Source organism: Arabidopsis lyrata (genome assembly GCF_000004255.2).
Source record: "Arabidopsis lyrata subsp. lyrata unplaced genomic scaffold ARALYscaffold_3, whole genome shotgun sequence".
NCBI lineage: Eukaryota > Viridiplantae > Streptophyta > Magnoliopsida > Brassicales > Brassicaceae > Arabidopsis > Arabidopsis lyrata.
In genome coordinates this window covers 15,195,735-15,217,052 of record NW_003302553.1, presented here as the reverse complement: position 1 = coordinate 15,217,052, position 21,318 = coordinate 15,195,735, and the positions used below count along the sequence as shown (strand labels likewise).

Sequence of the window (21,318 nt, the reverse complement as noted above, 5' to 3'; positions counted from 1 at the left end):
AACGGCAAAGCGGTACCTAGATCCTGGAACGCAATGCATCTTAGGAAATATTACCGCTAAAAACCTAAGGTACGCATGTACTCGAACTACGGGGTGGCTTGATCCCTGAAAAGGGTACGTAGGCAGCTCGTCTTCGGACAAGTTCAACTACCCCCCCTAATTAAAAAAAGGGGGGAGTGGGTCCGTATACATATATACTCCCACTAAATTTTTTCAAGTTCTCTAAGTTTTTACCCTTCGGATTATCAATTTTATCCACCTCGGAAATTTTAACGGTCATCCTATCGACCTATAAAGCTAAAAGTTCGTTCGGACGATGGCCACGTCCTCGGACAGAAAAAGCTCTTTTCACCACTTCGGTTACAGCGCGCTATACAAGCATTCGAGACAATTCGGTCGGAGATATCTTGCCATAAGGAAATTGTCTTCAGAAAACCCAGTTGACTTCGACACTGGTACCCCAGTTCGCTTCTAAGCACTGGTTTCGACTACATCAGCTCGGGTCGCAACCGATAAGGATTAGTCCCACTTAGTCAAAACCCAGTTATCCTAACACTGGTGCACGACTCACTACACTTTCGGCTCGAAAAGTTTAAACATTTGGATTTAACTTCTCAACAAGCAAATCATAAACCCGGTTAACTTAACACTGGTGCACGATTCCTCTCGCAGTTAGCTCGGAAGATAAATCTAGATATTTGACATTAGTATTGGATTCAGTTCGGAAAAGTTTTAAGATAAAAATACTTAACATCCAGTGGATAAAGCCGTCCAGGCATGTCTTACAAAAAAAAGGGGCAAAAGAGAGAATAAAAAGACATCTCGGGATCAGATCGAGTCTTGGTTAACCGGCGAAACTTGAGGTACCTCGGTACCTCGGTTCGAACCAGACTGGTCGGCAACGCCTATCGCAGCCGCGACACCTTCGATCGAACGGTTCCCGAAGCTATCGTCGACAAAGTCCGGGGAAACCGGAGGAAGCTTCAAGTCCTCTCGCAGCTCGGTCCCGAGACGGACGTACTCATCCTCGGCGTCCCCATACTCAGCCGTCCATTGAAGGACCTCGGCCTTCTCATCTTCTACCCTTTTCCCTTCCTCCAGCTCGGCTATCAACTCGGCATTGGCCCGCGCTTGCACCAAGTACATGTAGCGCGTGGATACCTCCCCGAACTGGTCCATCTTCGCCTCGATAGCCCTGACCTTCTCGGCAAACTCCCTTTTGGCTGCCCTCTTTTCTCTGACAATCTCCTTCTCCCGGAGAGCCTTCTCCTCATTAAATAACCGATGGAGTCGTTCGACCTCGGCCTCAAGCTTTCTCTGAGTCCGCAGGCTATCCTCAGAAGCTTTCAATCGCTCCACCTTCTCGGCCTTGGCCAACGCCTCAGCTTCCTGTTTAGCCGCGATCGCCTCGGACAACCTAGCTTCGACCTTAGCTCGGGACGTCTCCGATCTCTCACGGGCCAGCTCGGACTTCCGAGCTCCAGAATCATAGGCCCGAACCATGGAATTCATCGAATGGAAGGCCTGAAATAGAACGAGAATCATTAGCAAGCAAATATGGAAACGATAGTAAAATAGGTCAAGAACAGATCGACGATACCTTCAGGAATCCGGCAGCGGTTTCACGGTAGTTTTGAGCCTCCAACAAGGCATCAGGAGTAGACAGTGGCGGACCCGAGCAAGAAGCGACAAAGTTCGCCGAAGCGATCTTGTCCGTGTACACTGGAGTTTCGCTACGACTCCTTTTCTCCTTCCTAGAAACTCCCGAGCCATCACCCCGGGGTCTTTTTCCCCTAGTTTTGGATTTCGCCTCGGCGGCTGGAGCAGCAACGACCAGAGTCCCTACCACCTCGGGGACGTCGGTCGTAGGGGAGATGTGCCCGGCCACCTCGGGAATGATCGAAACCATATCCCGAGCTTCATGAGTTGCCTCGGCACCAATAACGACCTCAGGGTTGGCCTCGGGAGGAGTAGGAGGTCTGAAGTTTGCCTCCAAAACGGCTTTTTCCTTAGCCGCCTTCTTTTCAGCAGCCTTCCTGGCTCTCAGAGATTGCGCAGCTCCTTGCATTTCAATGAGGTGATCTAGACGGTGGTCGGATGATTCTGAAGAAGACTGGCAGGGAGCTCCGTGCAACAAACGCAAGGCTCTCTCGATTCTTTCCTGGGAGAAGTGTTTTGTCCAATCGCACTTCTGAGCAATTAGTTCGTCGTGGAGATCTAGAAAACCTTCGGGAATGTCTTCGAGAAACGACGGGTTCCGATCTGCATGAACAAGAAAAACGGTCAGTAAAAAGTTTAAAGCAAAACAAGACAGCAAATACGGCTTCGGGCGTAGTACCGATTTGTCTCCACTTTCCAACAACTTTCCCTAAGTAGTCCCCGTGGACACTATACTCATTCAAGGCTACGAAGAAGAAATGGTCGGTGTATTTCTCATCCTTGCTCGGGAAACCACCGATAACCCTCCTATTTGGCCTCGGAGATATGTAAAATCTCTCAACAGGGCCCGGTATGCGCCGGATCTCTAGGAGATTCCTTAAGTGGCTTAGGTCGACAAGATTGACCATCTCAATACTTCGGACTAAAATCCCCACTAGATGCCGCAAGCCTCGGGTCGTTATTTGGGATAAAGCAATCTTGTACGACCACAGAAACGCCAAAATCGGCCTCGGGATTGGAAGCCAAAGGTAGCAATGATAGAAGAACCCCTCGTAAAGGGTAAAAAACCCCTCGGGTGGATCATCGGCTCGCTCATTTGGAGTTGGAAGTCTCAGTTCAACCCCCTCGCTAAAACCAAATCGAGCCTTGAGATCCCGAAGGGAATCCTCCGTGCATAAAGTAGAACCCGGGGGATCAGGTTTCCTAGCTTTCTTGGCTCGTTTTTTCTTCTGTTGACCCTTGGCTGCTTGGACTTTAGCTTGGAGCAACCTAGCCGCCTCGTCAGAATCGTAGTGAACCTCCTCGGCCTTAATAGGAAGTAGAGGCGCCTCGGGGGCATTTCGCCAGCACGATACTCCAGCTTCACCAGCTGCCGGTGGATGGATCCTCCTTCTACTCAAAATCGCCTCGGGATCATCAGGCAAATCCTGATCCCGAGCCACATTTGCAATCGCGTCTTCCCGAACGATGAAACGGCTCGGGTCTTCTTCCCGTGAAGCCGACTCTGCGTCACTACCACGGTACAACACGATCTGATGGTCCGTGGTATCCGCCTCGGGGTCGCTCGAGGAACTCCAGACCATCTTTCTCTTGTAGACGGGGAGATGAGTGTCACCTCGGGGCGAGTCGCTGGAATCAGAGAGAGACATTTTCTGGCTCGGGAGATTGAAGAAGTTGATCGGAAGAGCAAAGTTTGACAGATCGGAGAAATCAACCTAGATCTAATGACGGTGGCGCTATGACGGAAGTATTAACGGAAAAAGTAGAAAATGCAAGAACTCAAGATCAGAGAGAAGAGAACGAACCTTGAAAATTTTCCTTTGCAATTGCGAAATGAAAAATTGAATCGGAGCCTTAACATTTATAGAGATTTGGGGCGCGTCGGGTACGAACGAGCCAAATAAGACACATCGTATCCGCGTCTGAGGCGCGTCGGGCACAAACGAAGTGAGTAGGATACTTCGCATCCGCACGAGTCTCGGGAATCAGCGAAAGGACCTTTCCACTTCTCGAGAAGGAATCCCAACCGTCACACGCCAAGAGAAGATGAAACGACAGAGGAATTCAAATCGCCAAAAACTTTAAAGGGACCGAACTGTTCAAAGTAAACGGCTCGGCCTAATTGTCATAAAGCTCGTCACGCTTGGTTCTCCAAACTAACGAGCTGGGGGGCTAACTGTTGGGGTCGGATTCCATCCTTTGGCGCCGAGCCAGACTTAGAACACTTCGGGAGTCTTTCTGTGATCACCTCGGGGCATCGCATCATTCACCTCGGGATATCCATCTAATCGATTTAGTATACCCGAGCCCATCGCCTCGAGGATACTTTAACAAGACGTTTCAAGCACCCGAGCCCATCGCCTCGGGCATACCTTTAACAAGTAGTTTCAAGCACCCGGGCTCTTCGCCTCGGGGATACTTGAACAAGACGTCTCAAGCACCCGAGCCCAATTGCCTCGGGGATACTTGAATAAAACGTCTCAAGCACCCGAGCCCAATTGCCTCGGGGATACTTGAACAAAACGTCTCAAGCACCCGAGCCCAATTGCCTCGGGAGTTTCTGAGCCCATCGCCTCGGGGACACACGAACAAGCCATCCTAGAGTGCCCGAGCCAGTCTTCCCTGTGTACCCGAGCCGATTGCACAAGTTTTATCACCCCTATATAAAGAGACTCAAGGCTCAAACAAAAGGCAAGCAATATCGCTCTAGAATTTACACTACGCAAAGCTCTCACAGCACAAACATCTTTTTCCTTTTACGATCAAACTCTTGTACGATCAAAGTCATCTTTTTCTTAATAATATCAAGAACACCATCTTTGGTTACAAACGTTTCTGTTGTTCTTTGAGAATTCACGATTATCGTATCCCTAAAATAAAACCCTAGACAAATCTTGATTGTGTTAGTTTCGACTTCTACAGTTGTCGGAGAGGTTTGATCTGATGTCGGAGAAGATAAAAAAAGTGGAGTAATAAGGAAGGAGAGAGAAAGAAGAGTTCAAACAAAATAAGATAAATAGAGATTTGAAAATTTTTCGCCGACGAGCGAAAGGAATAAAGAGAAAATAAAAAAATGGATAATATGAGCCAAAAATTGACTATACCACGTAACTATAAAACTTCATTTTTGCTTATTGTCGTAGTTTATTTTCATCTTGCCTACATTGAAATTATAAGATGTAATACACTCTTTTCGATGGAAATAGATAAGTTATTAAAATTCAATAATACAATTTATGAATATTTATGACTTCACAACATATAATAAGTAAAAAATTATATAATTTTATAAATACGCTAATATTTATATTAGTTGATTTAATAATTAATATAACATAACTACAAATAATGTTTTATAGTGTGCAATATAAATCTATATTTAAAAAATAATTAAAATGCAGCATTATCTAAAAGAAATATGTTTATATAATTTTAGTTATGCTTACAAAAATAAAATTTAAAGTTAAGAATGATAATTTCGACCGGTAATCAGTGCCCACGGATCCATATCTAGTTACCTTACCTGCGAAAACCAACAATAACTTAAACGGTTATTGTTGGTTTTTGTAACTGGGCTTCTATTTTCGTTGTAAGGCCTTGGCCCATCTCCTTTTAGGATGTAATTTTTAATAAAATTAATTAATTAAAAAAAAAAAAAAAAAAAAACTTAAACGGTATCATATCGGGCTTTTTGTTGAAAGGCTCATATTAAGTTCGGACTGGACTGAATTTTCTTAACCCATTGCAACATCCTTATGATAAATGTATTTGTACCCTTTTGTTTCCTTGGTATCTTTGAAACTTGAAAGCATAAAAAGGTAACATTAGCCGAAAAAAGCAAACCCAGTAGCCAACGAAATCCATTTACACAATCCGTCCGTACGTCACGCGATTTGGGCCCGGCCCATCGTTTCCCGCCACACTCTTCCCGCCAAAACTCATCGTCGACTAAAAACCCTTCTTCCCACTCTCGCTTTGCCTTGAGAACTTTTGATACAGAGAGAGAGAGAGAGAGAGAGAGAGAGATTCGTAACGGAGAGGAAGCGAAGATGTCAGGTTGGGACGAAGGAGCAGTTTACTACAGCGACCAGCCGCAGTTCCCGGAGGCCGGAGACGCCACCACTATCAGCCCCCATGCCGTCTTAACCAAATTTAAGGAATTCATTCGAAATTTCGAGATCGAGCAGAATTGTTTCCCCTACAGAGAAGCTCTCCTCGATAACCCTAAGAGACTTCTTGTCCACCTCGAAGATCTCCTCGCCTTTGATTCCGATCTCCCTTCTTTAATCCGATCTGCTCCTGCCGATTATCTCCCTGTGGTACGACTGCAATTAAAAGAAATTAGGGTTCATATAGATAGATATGATGGAAGTATATGTGTTTTAGCGTTACTGAAAATTGCAGTGTTTATTTGTCTTATTGTTGAGAAAAGTTGGAATGAATCAATCTTTGTATTGCAGTTTGAGAAAGCAGCTGGTGAAGTGTTGACTGGATTGAAAATGAGGGAGGCTAATGAGGGAGGAGAAATGGAGGAACCTCTGCCTAGAGATGTTCAGATTTTGCTGACTTCAAGAGAGGATCCAGTATCTATGCGATTACTTGGGGTATGTCTTTCTTTTAGTATCTGATTATAACCTCTGCCTTGGAGATTTATCTACTCTTTACTTTTGACAGGCCCAGTACATCTCAAAGTTGGTGAAAATCTCTGGGATTAGTATTGCAGCTTCCAGAGTGAAAGCAAAGGCGACTTATGTGTTTTTGGTATGTAAGAATTGTAAAAAGACAAGGGAAGTTCCATGTCGTCCGGGTCTTGGTGGGGCAATTGTTCCTCGATCATGTGATAATATTCCACAGGTTCTTGCATGATTTCTTTTATTCGTTTGTGATTTAACTTTGTAGTTATCCTGAGTCTTGATTAGACCAATTGGAATTTGTTTAGCCTGGAGAGGAACCTTGCCCTCTTGATCCATGGATGGTGGTTCCTGATAGGAGCCAGTATGTTGATCAACAGACGTTAAAGCTACAGGAGAACCCGGAGGTATAGATCTGTTTATTTACATGGTAATATCTTCGGTTTGGGCAGTTCTATATGAAATGCTTCTGACTTTTGAAGGATGTTCCTACTGGAGAGCTTCCAAGAAATATGCTTCTCTCAGTTGATCGGCATCTTGTACAAACAATTGTACCTGGAACCAGACTGACAGTAATGGGTATCTACAGCATTTTCCAAGCTTCATCATCATCTAACTCGTAAGCTTTTATGTCAAATGAGAGTGTAGATTGTTTTCTGGTAAAGTTACACCAACAATGATGAACACCTTTCCCTACTTTCTGATGTAGGCATAAAGGAGCAGTTGCAATTAGGCAGCCTTATATCCGAGTTGTTGGATTGGAAGACACAAATGAGGCCAGTTCCCGTGGCCCTGCCAACTTCACTCCTGACGAAGTTAGTATCGCATCATTTGGATCATTTTTTTCTTCATTTGATAGCCTATGCCATCCATGGTTTCACAATGGACTGTTAAAGTCAACATGCCTGAACTACTGTTACTGGAAACCAAATGCCTTACGTAGCTGTTGGCTTTATGAAATTTGATTCTTTATGTAACTCCCAAATGGATGTGATGGTGTTTTCAGGAAACATACTCTGTGCTATTAGTTTACTATGAACCATTTAGGCCTGCTTGGAACATCACTTTATACAGCCTTGTTGTACAATTCCATTTATCAGTTTTGCCTTTCCTAATATTACTTTTAGGAGGAAGAATTCAAAAAGTTTGCTGATAGTCAAGATGTATACAAGAACATTTGCACCAAGATCGCTCCTTCTATATTTGGCCATGAGGATGTGAAGAGAGCAGCTGCGTGTCTTCTCTTTGGAGGATCCAGGAAGGTAGGAAACTGCGATTTCAGTTTTCATTTTCTGTGCACTTGGATAAGTTTTTGAGATTTATATACATTTCTATATTCAATTCAGAGCCTGCCGGATGGAGTGAAACTAAGAGGTGATATTAATGTTTTGCTTCTGGGAGACCCATCAACTGCAAAATCACAGGTTTGTAATGTGGTCTTAGTATCATTGGTTTAGAATAAGTATGGTATTCTTTTTATTTTATTTTTTATGTCTCTCTTATTAGCTTGATATTCGTCTTACATCCTTCTGTTCAAGTGTTAGATTACAATCCTTACAAAAAGTCTGTGTTATTTACAACTTATGTAGCTTCCATGTTGAAAGCTAAACAGCATTTTTTTCTCTCTAGTTTCTTAAGTTTGTGGAGAAGACGGCTCCAATTGCTGTTTATACATCTGGAAAGGGTTCATCCGCTGCTGGGCTCACGGCTTCGGTGATTCGAGATAGCAGCACTGTATGTCCTATCTTCACGCGTTTTTTCTATGATATGTTTATGACAGATTCTAAGTTATTTACACAATATGTTCATTGCAGCGAGAGTTCTATCTTGAAGGTGGTGCTATGGTTTTGGCTGATGGAGGTGTTGTGTGTATTGATGAATTTGACAAGATGAGACCGGAAGATAGGTAATTCAAATCTGAATCATAGTGTAGACGAATCTAATTTTTCTTGATGAGTAGAATTGACGGAATGTTTTTTTTCCTAGAGTTGCTATTCATGAGGCAATGGAGCAGCAGACAATCTCCATTGCAAAAGCTGGAATAACAACTGTCCTTAATTCTAGAACGTCGGTGCTTGCTGCTGCTAACCCGCCATCAGGTCGATATGATGACCTTAAGGTTTGAAATTTGGTACTCTCCTTTGTCAATATCATTGTTTTCCCGATTCTTGTTTGCAATATTCTTAAGGGGTGTGTGTTTTTTTTTTTTGGAATTGCAGACTGCACAGGACAATATTGATTTGCAGACAACAATTCTTTCTAGATTTGATCTTATCTTCATTGTCAAGGACATCAGGAAGTATTCCCAAGACAAGGTAAGGAAGCAAAGAAACAATTCTTTCAGAAATTTTATGAAGTAAAAAATGGAAAATAGATATTAATGAAGGAGATCACTGTGATTGGAAAGTTTGCTTCTTTGCATGCTTATGTAGACATGATTAATGTTTATAATCGTTTCATAGGAAATAGCCAGCCATATTATAAGGGTTCATGCATCTGCGAACAAATTTTCGGATGAAAACACAGATTCTAAAGAAGATAATTGGCTCAAAAGGTGTGATTTCATTCTTCAAGAAAACAATGTGTTCAGTTTTCAATACAAAATCGTGACTCTAAGATATAATGCTCTTTTTACATTAGGTATATACAATACTGTCGAGCAAGGTGTCATCCCCGTCTCTCAAAAGACGCTGCTGAGAACCTGCAGCGAAAATATGTCACAATCAGAATGGTAATTGTCAGTACATTAGAACATTTGACAATAAAATGGTAAAAGATAAAGTTGGTCTCAGTATAAATATTTTGTTAAACAGGATATGAAGAGACGTGCACATGAAACAGGAGAGGCTGCTCCGATACCTATCACAGTGAGACAACTGGAAGCTATTGTCAGACTGAGTGAGTCACTTGCAAAAATGAGACTGTAAGTAATCTAATTAACATAGAGATTCCCGAAACCTGATGGGCTGTGCGGTGCATTGACATTGTTAAATATGTCAGGTCACACGAGGCCACGCCAGATGATGTAGACAAAGCTTTTAAACTTTTTGATACCTCAACCATGGATGCAGCAAGATCAGGGATAAATCAACAGATAAACATAACAGGCGAGATGGCCAATGAAATCAAGGTTAGTTCTTGTGGGAAGAAAGAATCATCATATCTCCTAGATTTTGGTTGGAGATGTAATAACTAAATTGTATTGGTGTGAAAAACAGCAAGCGGAAACACAGATAAAGAGAAGAATGGGGATCGGAGCTCGGTTATCAGAGAGAAGACTGATAGAGGATCTGGCTAGAATGGGAATGAACGATTCAATGGTACCTAAGCTAACATCTTTGTTGTTTAATTTTCAGTAATGTGAATGGGATTTTTGAGTTTGTGTGAATGTTAAAATGGCAGGTGAGGAGGGCTTTGTTGATAATGCACCAGAGAGGTGAAGTTGAGTACCAGCGAGAGAGACGTTCTATTGTCCGCAAAGCTTGATCGTCTAGGCATGCAATCTCTCTTCTTTAGTCTCAGCAACTTCAACGATAACAAAACAATATTTAGTATTATTAAGTTAATTTGTAGGCAAAATACCAAAAAAAAAAAGAAGAGAAGCTTATGTCATGTGTATTTTTGATGAAGATTCTTGGTATACGTTTATGCTTGCTTCAAACTAATGTATTCTCCACCATTGTTGTCCTTTGTTAAAACGTCCACCAATGTTAGGAAAGCGTTAGAAGATTACTGAATGGTATAATCTAGTGCAGATAGAATAGTTGATAAAGTAAAAATGTGAAATTTTTTATTCATGTATTCTGAACGTAAACGAAAAATCCGATAACATGGTAATCCAAGATACGACAAGAGTCTCCAAGTGTGGTTTGAATCAAGGCGTTAAGTAATCGTTTATTAGTTAGATCTCATGTTTTAGCATAAATCAACAAAAATTGCACTAGTTGTAAAAACATTTTTTTTTTTGAATCTAATTTAACATTACATTAAAAAAAAAACGTAAATGAAAATCAAAATTTTCTTAAGTAAAGATTTTTGTTGTTATTAGAACTTAGAATGTTGTTGAACTTTGAACAAAAAAAAAAAAAAATTGTTGTTGGACTTAGGATGTAGTTCAACTTGGCTCAGAATGTTCTTTTGAGTAGAATATTGTTAGATTTTCGATGCGATGGAGTCGGTGGTTCAAAGAAGTAGGTCTTTAAATAAAAACCAAACCGGTCGAACCGAATTGAGATATGAGAGTTTAAGTTCAGAATTGGTTAACAGGAGTGAACCGATAGGTAATTTTTTTAGAATGTGTTTGGTTCATCGAACGGATTGGTTAACCTTTTTCAAATTTTCTAACCAACATACCGAATTTTACAAAATTATACCAAAATATCTTAGCAAGCGCTATCCGAATCGAACCGAGTTTACGAATATTTGGCATAACCGAATTAAATGAACCGATAATCAAATCGGTCCAAGCAGAATTTTTGTTTACTCGTATTCGGTAATTGAATTATCCGAAAAACGGACTATCCGCCGAACCGAAGTGTTTGAACCAAACTCGCAGGCCTTTGCTCACTCATAGGCAAAGGCATTAGTAAGGTTTGTTTAATTGGTGAAACAAGTGTTTGAAATTGGCCATTAGTAATAGTAACACCTAATTGGATTTGTGGAATCCAAAGGCATTGTCGTGTAGACATGACCACTGCTGTTTTTCAGCCTTTGTCTCTGTCGCTCTTGCCTCGCTTCTCTGAGATTCCCCGTTGTTTCGCCTCTTCTTCTTCTTCTTCGGCATCTCTCTCTCTTCCCAACCGTCCTCCTCTTAGGTTAGCTCTCTTCTTTTTTTCTCTCTATCTTTCTCACTGTCATTTTTAAGGTTTCTTCTTGTTCCTCTAGGTACGCCGTCCTTGGTGCGGGTTTTGCTGGAATCTCTGTTGCCTGGCACCTGCTTAAGGTTACTCTCTGAAGCTCCCGGAATCTCTCAATTTCATTTTGTTCTTGTGTTGAGAGAAATCTGCTTCTTGGTTTAACATTTTGGCGAATCACTAAGAATATATGTGTTGTTTTTGCAGGACAGTCCAAAAGAGCTGAGATTAAGTGTTGACGTATATGATGAAGTTGGCATAGGAGGTGGGGCTTCTGGTGTCTCTGGAGGACTCCTCCACCCTTATTCTCCTAAAGGTAGAAGAAATTGTCCCCTTTGGTGATTAAGCTGGAAGAGTTTATTGTATTTTTTTTAAAGTTTAGTTTCATAAAGATTCTTACTTTATGCAGGGAAGCTGCTTTGGCATGGTGCTGAGTGTTGGAGAGAATGTTTAGAGCTCTTAAATGTGGCCGAAACAGCTGCTTCTTCTAGTTACCCAGCTACGGAGAATGGAAACTCCAGCGAGAGTTTCGGAAATTTTATGGTTCGAAGAAGGTACACTCTCAATAACACTAAGTTGAAATATTCATTCAATAAAACTCTAGTTTGACGAAGTTCTTCTTGATTCAGGGGAATCTTGAGACCAGCAACAAATGCCAAGACTTTAGATTTAATGAGTGATGTAAGTTTGAATATGACTTAGATACCATAGATATATTTACCTAAACCCGTAGTTTTACTGTTTATTACTTATGCGATTAGAATGCTCGAAACTGTCTTGCTAGTTGTGTTGTAGAGACTATTGACAAAGATGGTGCACGAAATCTTGTCCCCAATCTATACCTGCCTTTGAACTGCGCCTTCTATTTTCCAGGCGCTATGAATGTTAATCCACAGCGATATCTCCAGGTTAAGAGACATAAGACAACACAAATATGTTAGCACCAAGCTTTTGCGTTTTTCTTTACCGAGTTTTTCTCCCTTCTGTAGGCACTCTTTCTAGCATGCCAGAACTCCGCAAGAGCATCACTTGGAAGGAAAAACATAACTTTGGTGAAGAAATCTATAAGTGATGTGCTTGAACTTGAAGGTGAATGATTTTTCTCAGGTTTCTCTTCCTTTGCTCTTACTATTTTGAACAATATTCTTGTATTTTGGTTTAACCTTGGAACTTGCATAAGCTTTATAGATACATCCTTGAAACACAAGGAGTCCTTTTCGATCAAGTTTTACAGGCATGAAATCATTTTCTTGGACCGTAAACTGATGTAATAAACTTATTTCTAGATAATTTTGGTCTGAAAGAATTATGTGAGTCCATGAGCACACTTTAGTTAGCTGTTAACAATCGAAGAGTAGAGTATCCATGCTTTTTCTCATCCGCATGGTCAGCAATTTAGTATGAACAGCTTTAGTGTTGTTATATGTAGGAGAATATGATGCAGTAGTAATATGTCTTGGATCCAAGGTAGACTTTCTTCCAGGGCTTACTGGAAAGCTCCCTTTAAGGACATGCCGAGGTGTCATTACTCATATGCAGTTACACGAGAGTGCCAGGTAATTCTTCTTTGTATTTCGAGACCTTACGCCTATAGTTATCCATTCGTAGTATTTTCTTTCAAATCTGAATCATATCTCCCTGATGTCAACTTTACCTCCTCATTCAACTGTACAATTCTGGCTGGTTAGATTTGCTAGAGCTCAAAGCTTTTATTTAGTAGAGTTGATGTAGTCGCATACTCGCATATTACTATGTTGAGCTCAGCTACTTTATCTTAGTGGTTTATTTACTGGTGAAGTATTTTGTCGTGTTCAAAAGCTTTTCTTTATTGAATTCTGTAATGCAGAGGAAGTTACCCGGACGATGGACCTTCGATCTTGTCAGATGCGTGGCTTGCGGTTCATGGACCTCGTAATCTACACATGGGATCCACATGGGAATGGCAATCAAGAAATTATTCATCGGATGTCCCAGCAGAGGAAGCTTTAAGAGCTCTCGACGAGCTTCTTCCGAAAGCAAGTGCAGTTTATCCAGACATAGAGAAGTGGGAATTTGCGGGAGCAAGGGCAGGTTTGAGAGCAATGCCACCTGTCACAAGCCTTGGGTCACTGCCGCTCTTGGGATGTGTAAATCAGCTCATAGGTGCAGCAGGTGAGTCTTGCAAATTATGGGTATTTTCAGGGCTCGGATCAAGGGGACTACTCTATCATGCTTGGCTTGGGAAACTCATGGCTAAAGCTGTTTTAAGTTGCAAGGAAGAATTAATTCCTTCTGAACTAACTTCTTGGAAGAAAAACAGACTATAAGAGTACTATTGTTTACTTCTCAGTCACCATTGAATTACAAATATGAATTTGTATAAGAAGAATCTTTTTGTGTCATGTTTTGGATTAAAGAAGTCCAGGAAGAGTCATTTATTATGAAAGACTGAGCATATAAATGACAGTCAAACAAGGCTACTACAGTTGAAACTAGTTCTGCTTAATTTTCTTTCAAACTAGTTGTTAGATCAAAAGTTACAACTAATCAGATTCTAACAACATTTCATTTTGAAGCTCTGACAAAGCTTGAGAAAGTTGAGGAGTCATCTTGCAAAAGATGTTGTGGTTTTCCTTGTTCAACAAGAATTCCGCGATCAAGAATAAGGATGCTGTCCAAATCAAGAACCGTTGAAATGCGGTGAGCAATGGTAATGACTGTTACGCCTTTGCATTCCGTCGATATTGTGTTGTGCAGTAGTGAAGCTGTGTGAACATCGATGTTGGCGGTGCATTCATCAAGGCATAGGATTTTAGATGACTTGAGCAAAGCACGGGCAAGGCACAGAAGCTGTCTCTGCCCAACAGAATAGGAACATCCAGATTCCTTTACATTTGAATCTAACCCTCCTGCACTTTCTACCTCTGCCTTAACTTTACATTTCTCTAGGATCTCCCAGATTCTCCAATCCTCACTTAACCCAAGAGGATCAAGGTTATCCCTATGAGAACCACAACTTTTATCATGGAAACTGCAATCAAGACCCTGATTACTAAATGCAATTTGTGTAAAGTCCTTACCTCAATGATCCTTGAAACAGAAAAGGGCTCTGAGGAACAACAGCGAGGTGAGAACGAAGCTTTCTAATTGGAAGATGGTTTATGTTAATTCCATCCACCAATATCTCTCCATTACAAACAGGAGTAAGCCGGAAAAGGGCATTCAATATCGAAGATTTCCCGGCACCAGTTCTTCCAATTACTCCTACCTGATAAACGAAAAAAAACAAAAAATTTCTTTCATGAGACAGGAAAACTCAGTCTGTTATAGAGTGCTCGGCTATACACGTACATGCATTCCTCCTTGGATTGTAAAAGAAATGTGGTTGAGCGCCGGAGGCAGAGTTGAGATGTATCTCATTGTCACATTGTGAAACTCAACTAATCCTTGAACCGGCCACTTACCGCTGAGAGATTGACGACCAGAAACTTCTTCTTGAGGCACATCCATGTACTATTCAAACAGGAGAGTAATTAGTGACATTAACTTATGAAAATTACTTAATTAATCAAGATCATTACCTGGAGAACCCTTTCAATAGAAACCATTTCCTTTTCTGTTTCCGTAAAACTTGTTAAGAAGCTTCCTAACAGAGAAACCAGTGGAGCTGCATATGAGAGAGCTAATCCCACCTGTGATTCAAATTATAAATTTTATGCTTTCACTTTCCTTTAAATTTATGAAAACTGCAGTTTCTTACCAGTCCAGGCGTACCAAAACTGATTGGAAAGTTCCCCCGGGAGCCGAGAACAGCCATTACCGCGACAAATAAGACAATCATTGCTCCTAACAACTGAACCAGTTTACTCAAATGATCAGCGCCTTTTCGAAACTTCCATACTCATTTATTGCAGAACACACAAAACTAAATGTTGTTGCAAATCGTCAAAAGCTGAATAAAAATGGTCCTGAGCTACAAAGGAAAGCTGTGTTAATGTACCTGAAGACGCAAGGAGAGCCACAAGCTTGCAATTATCTCTGAGTAAGAAGTCCGCTGGTATAACGTCAAATGCTCAATAAACCTAGCTACGAAATGCTCCTGTCATGCAGAATCAAACCGGAATTAGCATACAGGTTTGTCATTAGTGGAGAAGCAAAACCACTAGAAATGTCACAATCATAAGAACAACTCATTTAGAAGCAGAACCAAACTACCTCAGACTTAAAAGCCCTGATAGTTGATGACCCATCAAGTGTCTCCGTGAACGATGCATAGATCGGTGATCTTGAAACACTGTCCAACCTTCGTAGTTCCCTTGACGTTGACCTGTAGAAGAACTGAAACAATTTTCAGTTAGTATAAACTTTGAACTCCTATTCTTCTCTAAGGGAACATCAAATATGAAATCAAAGTAGCTATTTGTAATATTTACAAGAGGTAAAAAGTACCTGAAGCTTGCTGTATATGTACCAAAATGGCAGAAGCAGAAGCAGGAATAGAACCTGTATACATATTATACATTAATGTAACTCCTCCAACAAAGCAGAAGAATAATACTTAAAAACAAGAGAGAAGAGTTTGAGACAAACCTGAACATAAGACAATACTGCAATAATCCCTAACAAGCCAACAAAATTTGCTAGAAGAATGTTGAGAATAAACGGGAGAGAGTCATCGATGGTATATAGATCAGAGGAAAACCTGAACAGAGGAAAACCAAAAACGAAGTTAAGATAAAGAACAAGACACATGATTTAAAGAGTTTTCTTGTCTCTAACCTGTTAAGTATTCTTCCACTTGGTGTCTGATCAAAGAACTGTGTAGGTGCATTTATAAGCTTACTGATCAATGCACTATGAACATGCACTGCTGCTTTTAATCCTCCAAATGCAAACGAGAATGCCCTCACCAAGGTTAGAATTGAGTTAATGATGCAAAAGATACACAGAACCATCTGCAAGATTAGTAGTTTTATCAAAGTCGAGAACACAGAGAAATAAGAGTTACATTTCATGGTTTTCGGCGCGAGTTTAATACCAAATAAAACGAGGTTGAGTAATGTGATACTCCTCTTCCTGTCTTGTCAACCCAATATGATAGCCACAAATCATTTCCATTACGGGAAGCTTGCATTAAAACCGCTGAAACCAATATTACAATAGCAATGAACCAACCAGAAAATGCAGCATAGTTCCTGCAAAAACGGATAACAGTCACTTACTTATACATAAGAAAGAAAAAAAAAAGGGTTAAGCAAATTTTTTTACCTATAAACCGTTACTTCAACTCGGCCCTCTTTTCGTTCCTCCAATTTGACGATATCCGCAGCTTCACTAATTTCATCTAAATCGTCTTTCTTGATAGATAGAGGTTCTTTTCTTTTGGTCAAGTGATTTGGTGATGGCATATCAAAGTCATTGGATAAAGAAAATGTTGGGGAAATGGATTTAGGCATATCAGTAACAGTTCCTGACCATTTCACTTTTCCTTTGTCCATCACAACAATCATATCTGCACAAGATATCGCCTGTCATAGTGGCAACGGCATGACGGCATGAGAAAAAAAATTGAGATAGGTGCCATCAAAATAAGTGGATCTTGATAAATATTCATTGTAAATTGAAACCTGAATGTTGTGAGTGCACATAACGCGAGTCTTTTTGTTCAACAGAGGACCCAGAAGTGCTCTTTGCAATATCCAACAGCCTACTTGTGAATCCACTGCACTCAGTACATCATCAAGAAGGTACATGTCTGAACCATGATAAACAGCCCTAGTGATAAAGAACACACAAAATCATCAGAAACACATCACTCAGTCTGTGGAAGGTGAAAGAGCATAAGAGAGATAGCAAACCTGGCCAAAGCAAGCCGAGCTCTTTGTCCTCCGGATAAGTTTACTCCTTTATCGCCTATACACGCCATGTCTCCTCCGGCCATAAGTGAAATATCCACATCTAGTGCACAAGCACTCAATGTCTCGAAATAGCTAGTTTAACAAAGTTACAACTAGCTTTGTCAATAAGTACATTCGATCAATGTAGAACATAACTTTATGAGTTTAAGAACAGAAATGTGTTGATGAAGCAAATTTACTAGACCTTTTGGAGTCAAAAGGCTTCCCGAATAAGATATTTTCGCGTATAGTTCCAGATAAAATCCACGGGACCTTGCAGAAGAGTGAGGTAAACGTAAGACTTTTCAAAATTGAAACCAAAAAGAAAAAGAAACATAGAAATTTTTTGATCAGTTTACAAACCTGTGGTACATATGCCACAGACCCATTTAATAGTATTGATCCATGAACACACCGCATTTCGCCTAATAGTGAATTCAACAAAGATGTTTTACCTGAACCAACCTGAACATAAAGGAAACAAAAATAGTTCAAGAAATGGAAAGACATCTATAAGAAATACCTAATCATAATTTAATCTAACTATACTCCAAAGGTGGGGACGAAATCTATACCTCACCGATAACTGCAACAAAGGATCCCTTTGGCACTCTTAGGCTTACATGTTTTATTGTCAAGTTATAATCCTCTTCTAGGTTACTTGACCAAGTAGAAGATGCATCTTCCACAAACACAGCTAAGTCTTCAGAGGTTAAACCAGAATCTATAGAAAAATCTCTACTATGCTCCAAACAACACAAGAACTTGCTCACACGCCTGGTGGATATAAAGGCCTGTAACAAGGTAACAAAAATGATATATAACTGAAATAGATGATAAAAATGCTACTTAACATGATTGAAAGATAAGCTTACATCAATGAGACCATTGATGACCCATGGAAACGAGTTTAATGGAGAGATTAAGCTATTAAATAAAGCAAGACAAGTAAACACCTGGAAAAAAAAAAAAAAAATTCAAGTGTCATGATTGTCAAGAAAAGTTTACATAATTGAATCAGAAAATGTTATAGAAAAGATCAAAAAGTACCGTTGCTGCATCAAGTTGATGACCCATCAGAGCAAAGAGACCAAAAGTGCAAAGAGAAAAAAGAGTTGGTGTTGTTGCCCAAAAGAAAACACACCAAGCATCTAAATACTTCCGAGTCTAGAAAAGCCAAACGAAGACGTAACCGTTAATACAAAGCACTTGGAGATAGAGAAAATTTCTGATAAGACAGTTTAAACACCAAAAGAAGGGATACAAAAACCAAACCGCTAAGTGAGTCACTTCGGTGGCCCTTGTTTCCTTCAACCAATCAGCAAACCAGTTGTCCCACCCATACATTTTGAGTGTGCGTATGTTTGTTAAAAGTTCTCCTGTTTTTCTAATCCTGATAGATAACAAAACCTTTTACAATTTACAACTCAAATCCCTCATAGGATCAACACTTAAGTAACTTACCGGAAACAGAACTAAACGTTGTTGGCTTTTAATATAATTTCTCATACCTCTCATCTTTTAGTTTCATCATTTTCTCTGTTGCAGATGCAATAAGCACAGATATCCATTTATTGACTGAAAAAAAAATGCGTAAATGAGAAAAAGTGGGCATTCTATATTTTAGTTATTGTAAGGTAAACTTGTACCTGGTATCAGCAAGATGGTGATTGCAAGTCCAGACAGAAAAGCAAACTTGACTTGAGTATACAAAAGATACAAAGCTATCCCAATTTGCAAAGGCAGGCTGAGACAAATACTTAAATGAAATTGAAAGAGTGGCCATTTTATTTGTACTTAATATCGGAAACACATTCATTGTTTTTACCTCCACATGTCATGCAAACTGTTGCACAAGTTAACAATGCGGTCAGCATCTACCGACATAAATGTTTGAATCTCGCCCTCAGAAAATCCTGACCGGTTTGCTGTGTTCACCCACAAACACTGCATACAATATAATTCCTTAAGAAAAAAATCTTTTACCAAAGAACCAAAATGTATAATACACCACGCGCCTTATCCTGAACCGGATACTCACTGAAGTAACTAGAAGAAAAAAACACAAAACATGAAGATTTTAGATAGAAGTTCCAAAACCATTTTATACAAAAATTTCTTTAGTTGATACTAGGAACTCTTTAGATATTAAAAAAAGATACTAGTGCACTACAGACTTGTCACTTTCAAGAGATTTAAGGAACCAATTACCACTCACAATATCAGTTTTAACTCTTCACATGATTTACCTTCCTGTAGATGACACTCATTATACTAGATCGGAGCTTTAATTTAAACTTTGACAGACGAAACGTGTATTGTGTATCAAGAAAAGACCTAAAAGACAAAAAAGCATATATCAGAAGTGCCTACTAACTACTGTTACACTTTGAACACATTTGAGATGACAAAAATGTAGAAAAATTATGAGTATACACTATATTTACTTAAATATAGAAATGAGGCCCAAGGAGATAGCAAGGGTATAGCCAACAGAACTTCCTGAACCTATTCAGTTAGACACAGTGTCAATGATTCCATTAGTAATCATATATACTAAATCTTTACGAAGAATCTCGACCTTTTTCAAGATACTTGATAAGTCTGTTGAGAAATAAGGGGCCTGCAAAGCCAATGCAATCATTGAACACCTGCAAAAGTTATGTTTTTAAGTAGCAATATTAACAAAGATTACAAGAAAATCAAATAGGCAAACGTACCTTTAACAGTCCAAGACGAAAATATGGCCATCCATATACACCAGATATTGACCAAATTAGTGATGGAGTTGAGTAATTATTGCACTCTTGAAGTTGCCAGCATCTCAGTAAATTCTCACAACATGTAAAAGGATCCATATCAGGTGGTAGTGGAAGTAGATTTTCAAATTCTAGCTGCTTCACTGAGCCATGTTTCATTATTGAACCGATGTATCCAAAAGTGAACAAATCCCACCAGCTTCCAGTTTTCTCCTTCCAAAAATGAAATAAATCTATTGGTCTTTTAACTACTTTTTAAACAAGTACTACTTAGTTAGAAGGAAAAGATGTCGTACAATGCGCCTTTGATCATCACCTTCCTCAATAAGTGGATCTTCCAAAGAACTACATGGAGAATAAGTAATGGGAGAAGAAAAAAAAGAGAAAGAAATTAAATAAGAGAACCATATTAAAGCAAATACCTGATTTTGAGAGGTGTCTGCTTTATCCTAAGGACATTAATAGATATAGCAAAAGCAATGTCCAACATGATGAGGCAAATCTCTTTTACACACTCCAAACTCTGCTAAACAACAAGGGTATATGAATTATCACATCCATTCCTATGTCCACCAACTAGTACTTATATTCGAAATTGTGACTCGAATGATAGTTAATGTGGCCAGATAATAGATACAACTGAATTACCTGTAAAGTGAAAATCATGTTAAGATGAAGGGCGTCTGTTAGGAATCTAAAGATCCACCAGAAACATAAAATCCGGCTAGCGAAAACGCAGCACGCACAAGCAAACTTCGATGAGAGCATGATGGAAATCTGCAGAGTAAAACAACCTTCAGGACAGAAACAAAAGAGGATGAGATAGAAGGGTATTCTTGTTTGATAACAAGACGCTTACCCACATTGCGAAACGAGACAACGGAAGAAACATGACTTCTCTCCTACGGTTTGTTCTCACAAACAACACCAAGTCCACACATGACAAACATGCTCCAAGTGCAGATATTACATACAACACACACTTCTCAATGTAGCTTTTCTAATAAAGAATATCAGAAGAGAATGAATCAGTTCTTTATTTACCAAAACAAAAGCAGAAAATTAGGCTTACTCTTACCCGTCTGTTACACCTATCATTTCTTCTCATTATTGTGAGAATCAGAATCAGAAGAAGAGTAACTACATTTGCTCCAAACCCTAAAACTGTAATCATTTTTAAGGAACCACAATCCAAAATTAAGAAATTTGAAACTCTAGAGCATTCATGTCTCTATATACATACACAAATTCCTATAAACCCAAGAAGCTGAAGAAGGATATAAGTCGCCCAGACGTTCCAGGTTTGCGTCCATATAGAGAAGCTGAGACAAAGATTGAAAATTTTGTCATCATCAACAACCCATAGAGAAGAAGGTAATAGTAGTAAACAAAAACTCTACTTACAGTGGAATTAGCAAGAGTAATAGCCATGGAATGGATTCCCTAGGGTCCCAAAGCCTTCCGATGAATTTAACAAATTCTTTGTTTTTCTATTTAATATTTGCAGAGGAGTGTTTTAGTTTAGATTTTTTGATAATCA

At 39.8% G+C, this 21,318-nt stretch overlaps 4 protein-coding genes across 10 annotated transcripts; 2 read left to right on the top strand and 2 right to left on the bottom strand.

Annotated features, from left to right (window-relative positions):
• Positions 1–828: 828 nt before the first annotated feature.
• LOC110230112 (uncharacterized protein At3g60930, chloroplastic-like) lies at positions 829–1,909 on the bottom strand. The gene is made up of 2 exons (XM_021032106.1): positions 1,601–1,909; positions 829–1,524 (listed from the first exon to the last, which is right to left on the bottom strand). The coding sequence occupies exons 1-2, from the start codon at positions 1,907–1,909 to the stop codon at positions 829–831; spliced, it is 1,005 nt and encodes a 334-aa protein (XP_020887765.1).
• A 3,626-nt stretch (positions 1,910–5,535) lies between these two features.
• On the top strand, positions 5,536–10,022 carry LOC9321900 (DNA replication licensing factor MCM5). The gene is made up of 18 exons (XM_021033242.1): positions 5,536–5,978; positions 6,120–6,263; positions 6,334–6,513; positions 6,599–6,697; positions 6,773–6,909; positions 7,000–7,105; positions 7,418–7,552; positions 7,637–7,714; positions 7,920–8,024; positions 8,105–8,196; positions 8,277–8,409; positions 8,510–8,605; positions 8,753–8,844; positions 8,931–9,021; positions 9,104–9,213; positions 9,291–9,420; positions 9,509–9,610; positions 9,693–10,022. Exons 1-18 carry the CDS (start codon positions 5,709–5,711, stop codon positions 9,774–9,776), a joined length of 2,184 nt encoding a protein of 727 aa, XP_020888901.1. The 5' UTR covers positions 5,536–5,708; the 3' UTR covers positions 9,777–10,022.
• Positions 10,023–10,886: 864 nt separating this feature from the next.
• On the top strand, positions 10,887–13,544 carry LOC9319832 (putative thiamine biosynthesis oxidoreductase ThiO). Of its 3 annotated transcripts, none has more exons than XM_021031464.1 (9): positions 10,887–11,104; positions 11,175–11,232; positions 11,351–11,459; positions 11,553–11,697; positions 11,773–11,824; positions 11,905–12,051; positions 12,133–12,232; positions 12,558–12,699; positions 12,990–13,544. In XM_021031464.1, the coding sequence occupies exons 1-9, from the start codon at positions 10,977–10,979 to the stop codon at positions 13,447–13,449; spliced, it is 1,341 nt and encodes a 446-aa protein (XP_020887123.1). In that variant the 5' UTR covers positions 10,887–10,976; the 3' UTR covers positions 13,450–13,544. The 3 variants fall into 3 exon arrangements, with proteins under 3 accessions (XP_020887123.1, XP_020887124.1, XP_020887125.1); XM_021031465.1 differs by having other exon boundaries at positions 10,889–11,104; positions 12,573–12,699; XM_021031466.1 differs by having other exon boundaries at positions 11,089–11,104; positions 11,356–11,459; positions 12,573–12,699.
• LOC9319831 (ABC transporter C family member 13) lies at positions 13,534–21,318 on the bottom strand. 5 transcript variants are annotated; one of them, XM_021031459.1, is made up of 34 exons: positions 21,183–21,318; positions 21,022–21,100; positions 20,857–20,942; positions 20,638–20,778; positions 20,427–20,555; positions 20,201–20,301; positions 20,075–20,123; positions 19,740–19,991; positions 19,601–19,670; positions 19,467–19,527; positions 19,269–19,356; positions 18,848–18,966; positions 18,669–18,766; positions 18,531–18,597; positions 18,295–18,412; positions 18,070–18,186; positions 17,895–17,975; positions 17,595–17,813; positions 17,383–17,484; positions 17,225–17,292; positions 16,981–17,112; positions 16,750–16,897; positions 16,391–16,650; positions 16,161–16,317; positions 15,902–16,077; positions 15,713–15,824; positions 15,572–15,625; positions 15,338–15,460; positions 15,123–15,221; positions 14,883–14,975; positions 14,704–14,814; positions 14,474–14,635; positions 14,203–14,390; positions 13,543–14,123 (listed from the first exon to the last, which is right to left on the bottom strand). In XM_021031459.1, the coding sequence occupies exons 1-34, from the start codon at positions 21,207–21,209 to the stop codon at positions 13,688–13,690; spliced, it is 4,323 nt and encodes a 1,440-aa protein (XP_020887118.1). In that variant the 5' UTR covers positions 21,210–21,318; the 3' UTR covers positions 13,543–13,687. The 5 variants fall into 5 exon arrangements, with proteins under 5 accessions (XP_020887120.1, XP_020887121.1, XP_020887118.1 ...); XM_021031460.1 differs by having other exon boundaries at positions 20,857–20,944; positions 21,060–21,100; XM_021031461.1 differs by lacking the exon at positions 21,183–21,318 and having other exon boundaries at positions 13,534–14,123; positions 20,638–20,773; positions 20,857–20,944; positions 21,060–21,100.

What these genes read in the sequence shown, in the direction of transcription:
- LOC110230112 (XM_021032106.1), bottom strand. Translation starts at nt 1,909, where the DNA reads ATGGTTTCGATCATTCCCGAGGTGGCCGGGCACATCTCCCCTACGACC. An exon ending in CCGCTGCCGGATTCCTGAAG is followed by an intron (nt 1,525 to 1,600) that starts GTATCGTCGATC and finishes GTTCTATTTCAG; the next exon opens with GCCTTCCATTCGATGAATTC.
- LOC9321900 (XM_021033242.1), top strand. Translation starts at nt 5,709, where the DNA reads ATGTCAGGTTGGGACGAAGGAGCAGTTTACTACAGCGACCAGCCGCAG. An exon ending in AGCTACAGGAGAACCCGGAG is followed by an intron (nt 6,698 to 6,772) that starts GTATAGATCTGT and finishes TGACTTTTGAAG; the next exon opens with GATGTTCCTACTGGAGAGCT. An exon ending in GGAAGTATTCCCAAGACAAG is followed by an intron (nt 8,606 to 8,752) that starts GTAAGGAAGCAA and finishes ATCGTTTCATAG; the next exon opens with GAAATAGCCAGCCATATTAT.
- LOC9319832 (XM_021031464.1), top strand. Translation starts at nt 10,977, where the DNA reads ATGACCACTGCTGTTTTTCAGCCTTTGTCTCTGTCGCTCTTGCCTCGC. An exon ending in CCCAACCGTCCTCCTCTTAG is followed by an intron (nt 11,105 to 11,174) that starts GTTAGCTCTCTT and finishes TTGTTCCTCTAG; the next exon opens with GTACGCCGTCCTTGGTGCGG. An exon ending in CAGTTACACGAGAGTGCCAG is followed by an intron (nt 12,700 to 12,989) that starts GTAATTCTTCTT and finishes TCTGTAATGCAG; the next exon opens with AGGAAGTTACCCGGACGATG.
- LOC9319831 (XM_021031459.1), bottom strand. Translation starts at nt 21,209, where the DNA reads ATGGCTATTACTCTTGCTAATTCCACT. An exon ending in TGTGCACTCACAACATTCAG is followed by an intron (nt 16,651 to 16,749) that starts GTTTCAATTTAC and finishes CCACTATGACAG; the next exon opens with GCGATATCTTGTGCAGATAT. An exon ending in GTTGAAGTAACGGTTTATAG is followed by an intron (nt 16,318 to 16,390) that starts GTAAAAAAATTT and finishes CCGTTTTTGCAG; the next exon opens with GAACTATGCTGCATTTTCTG.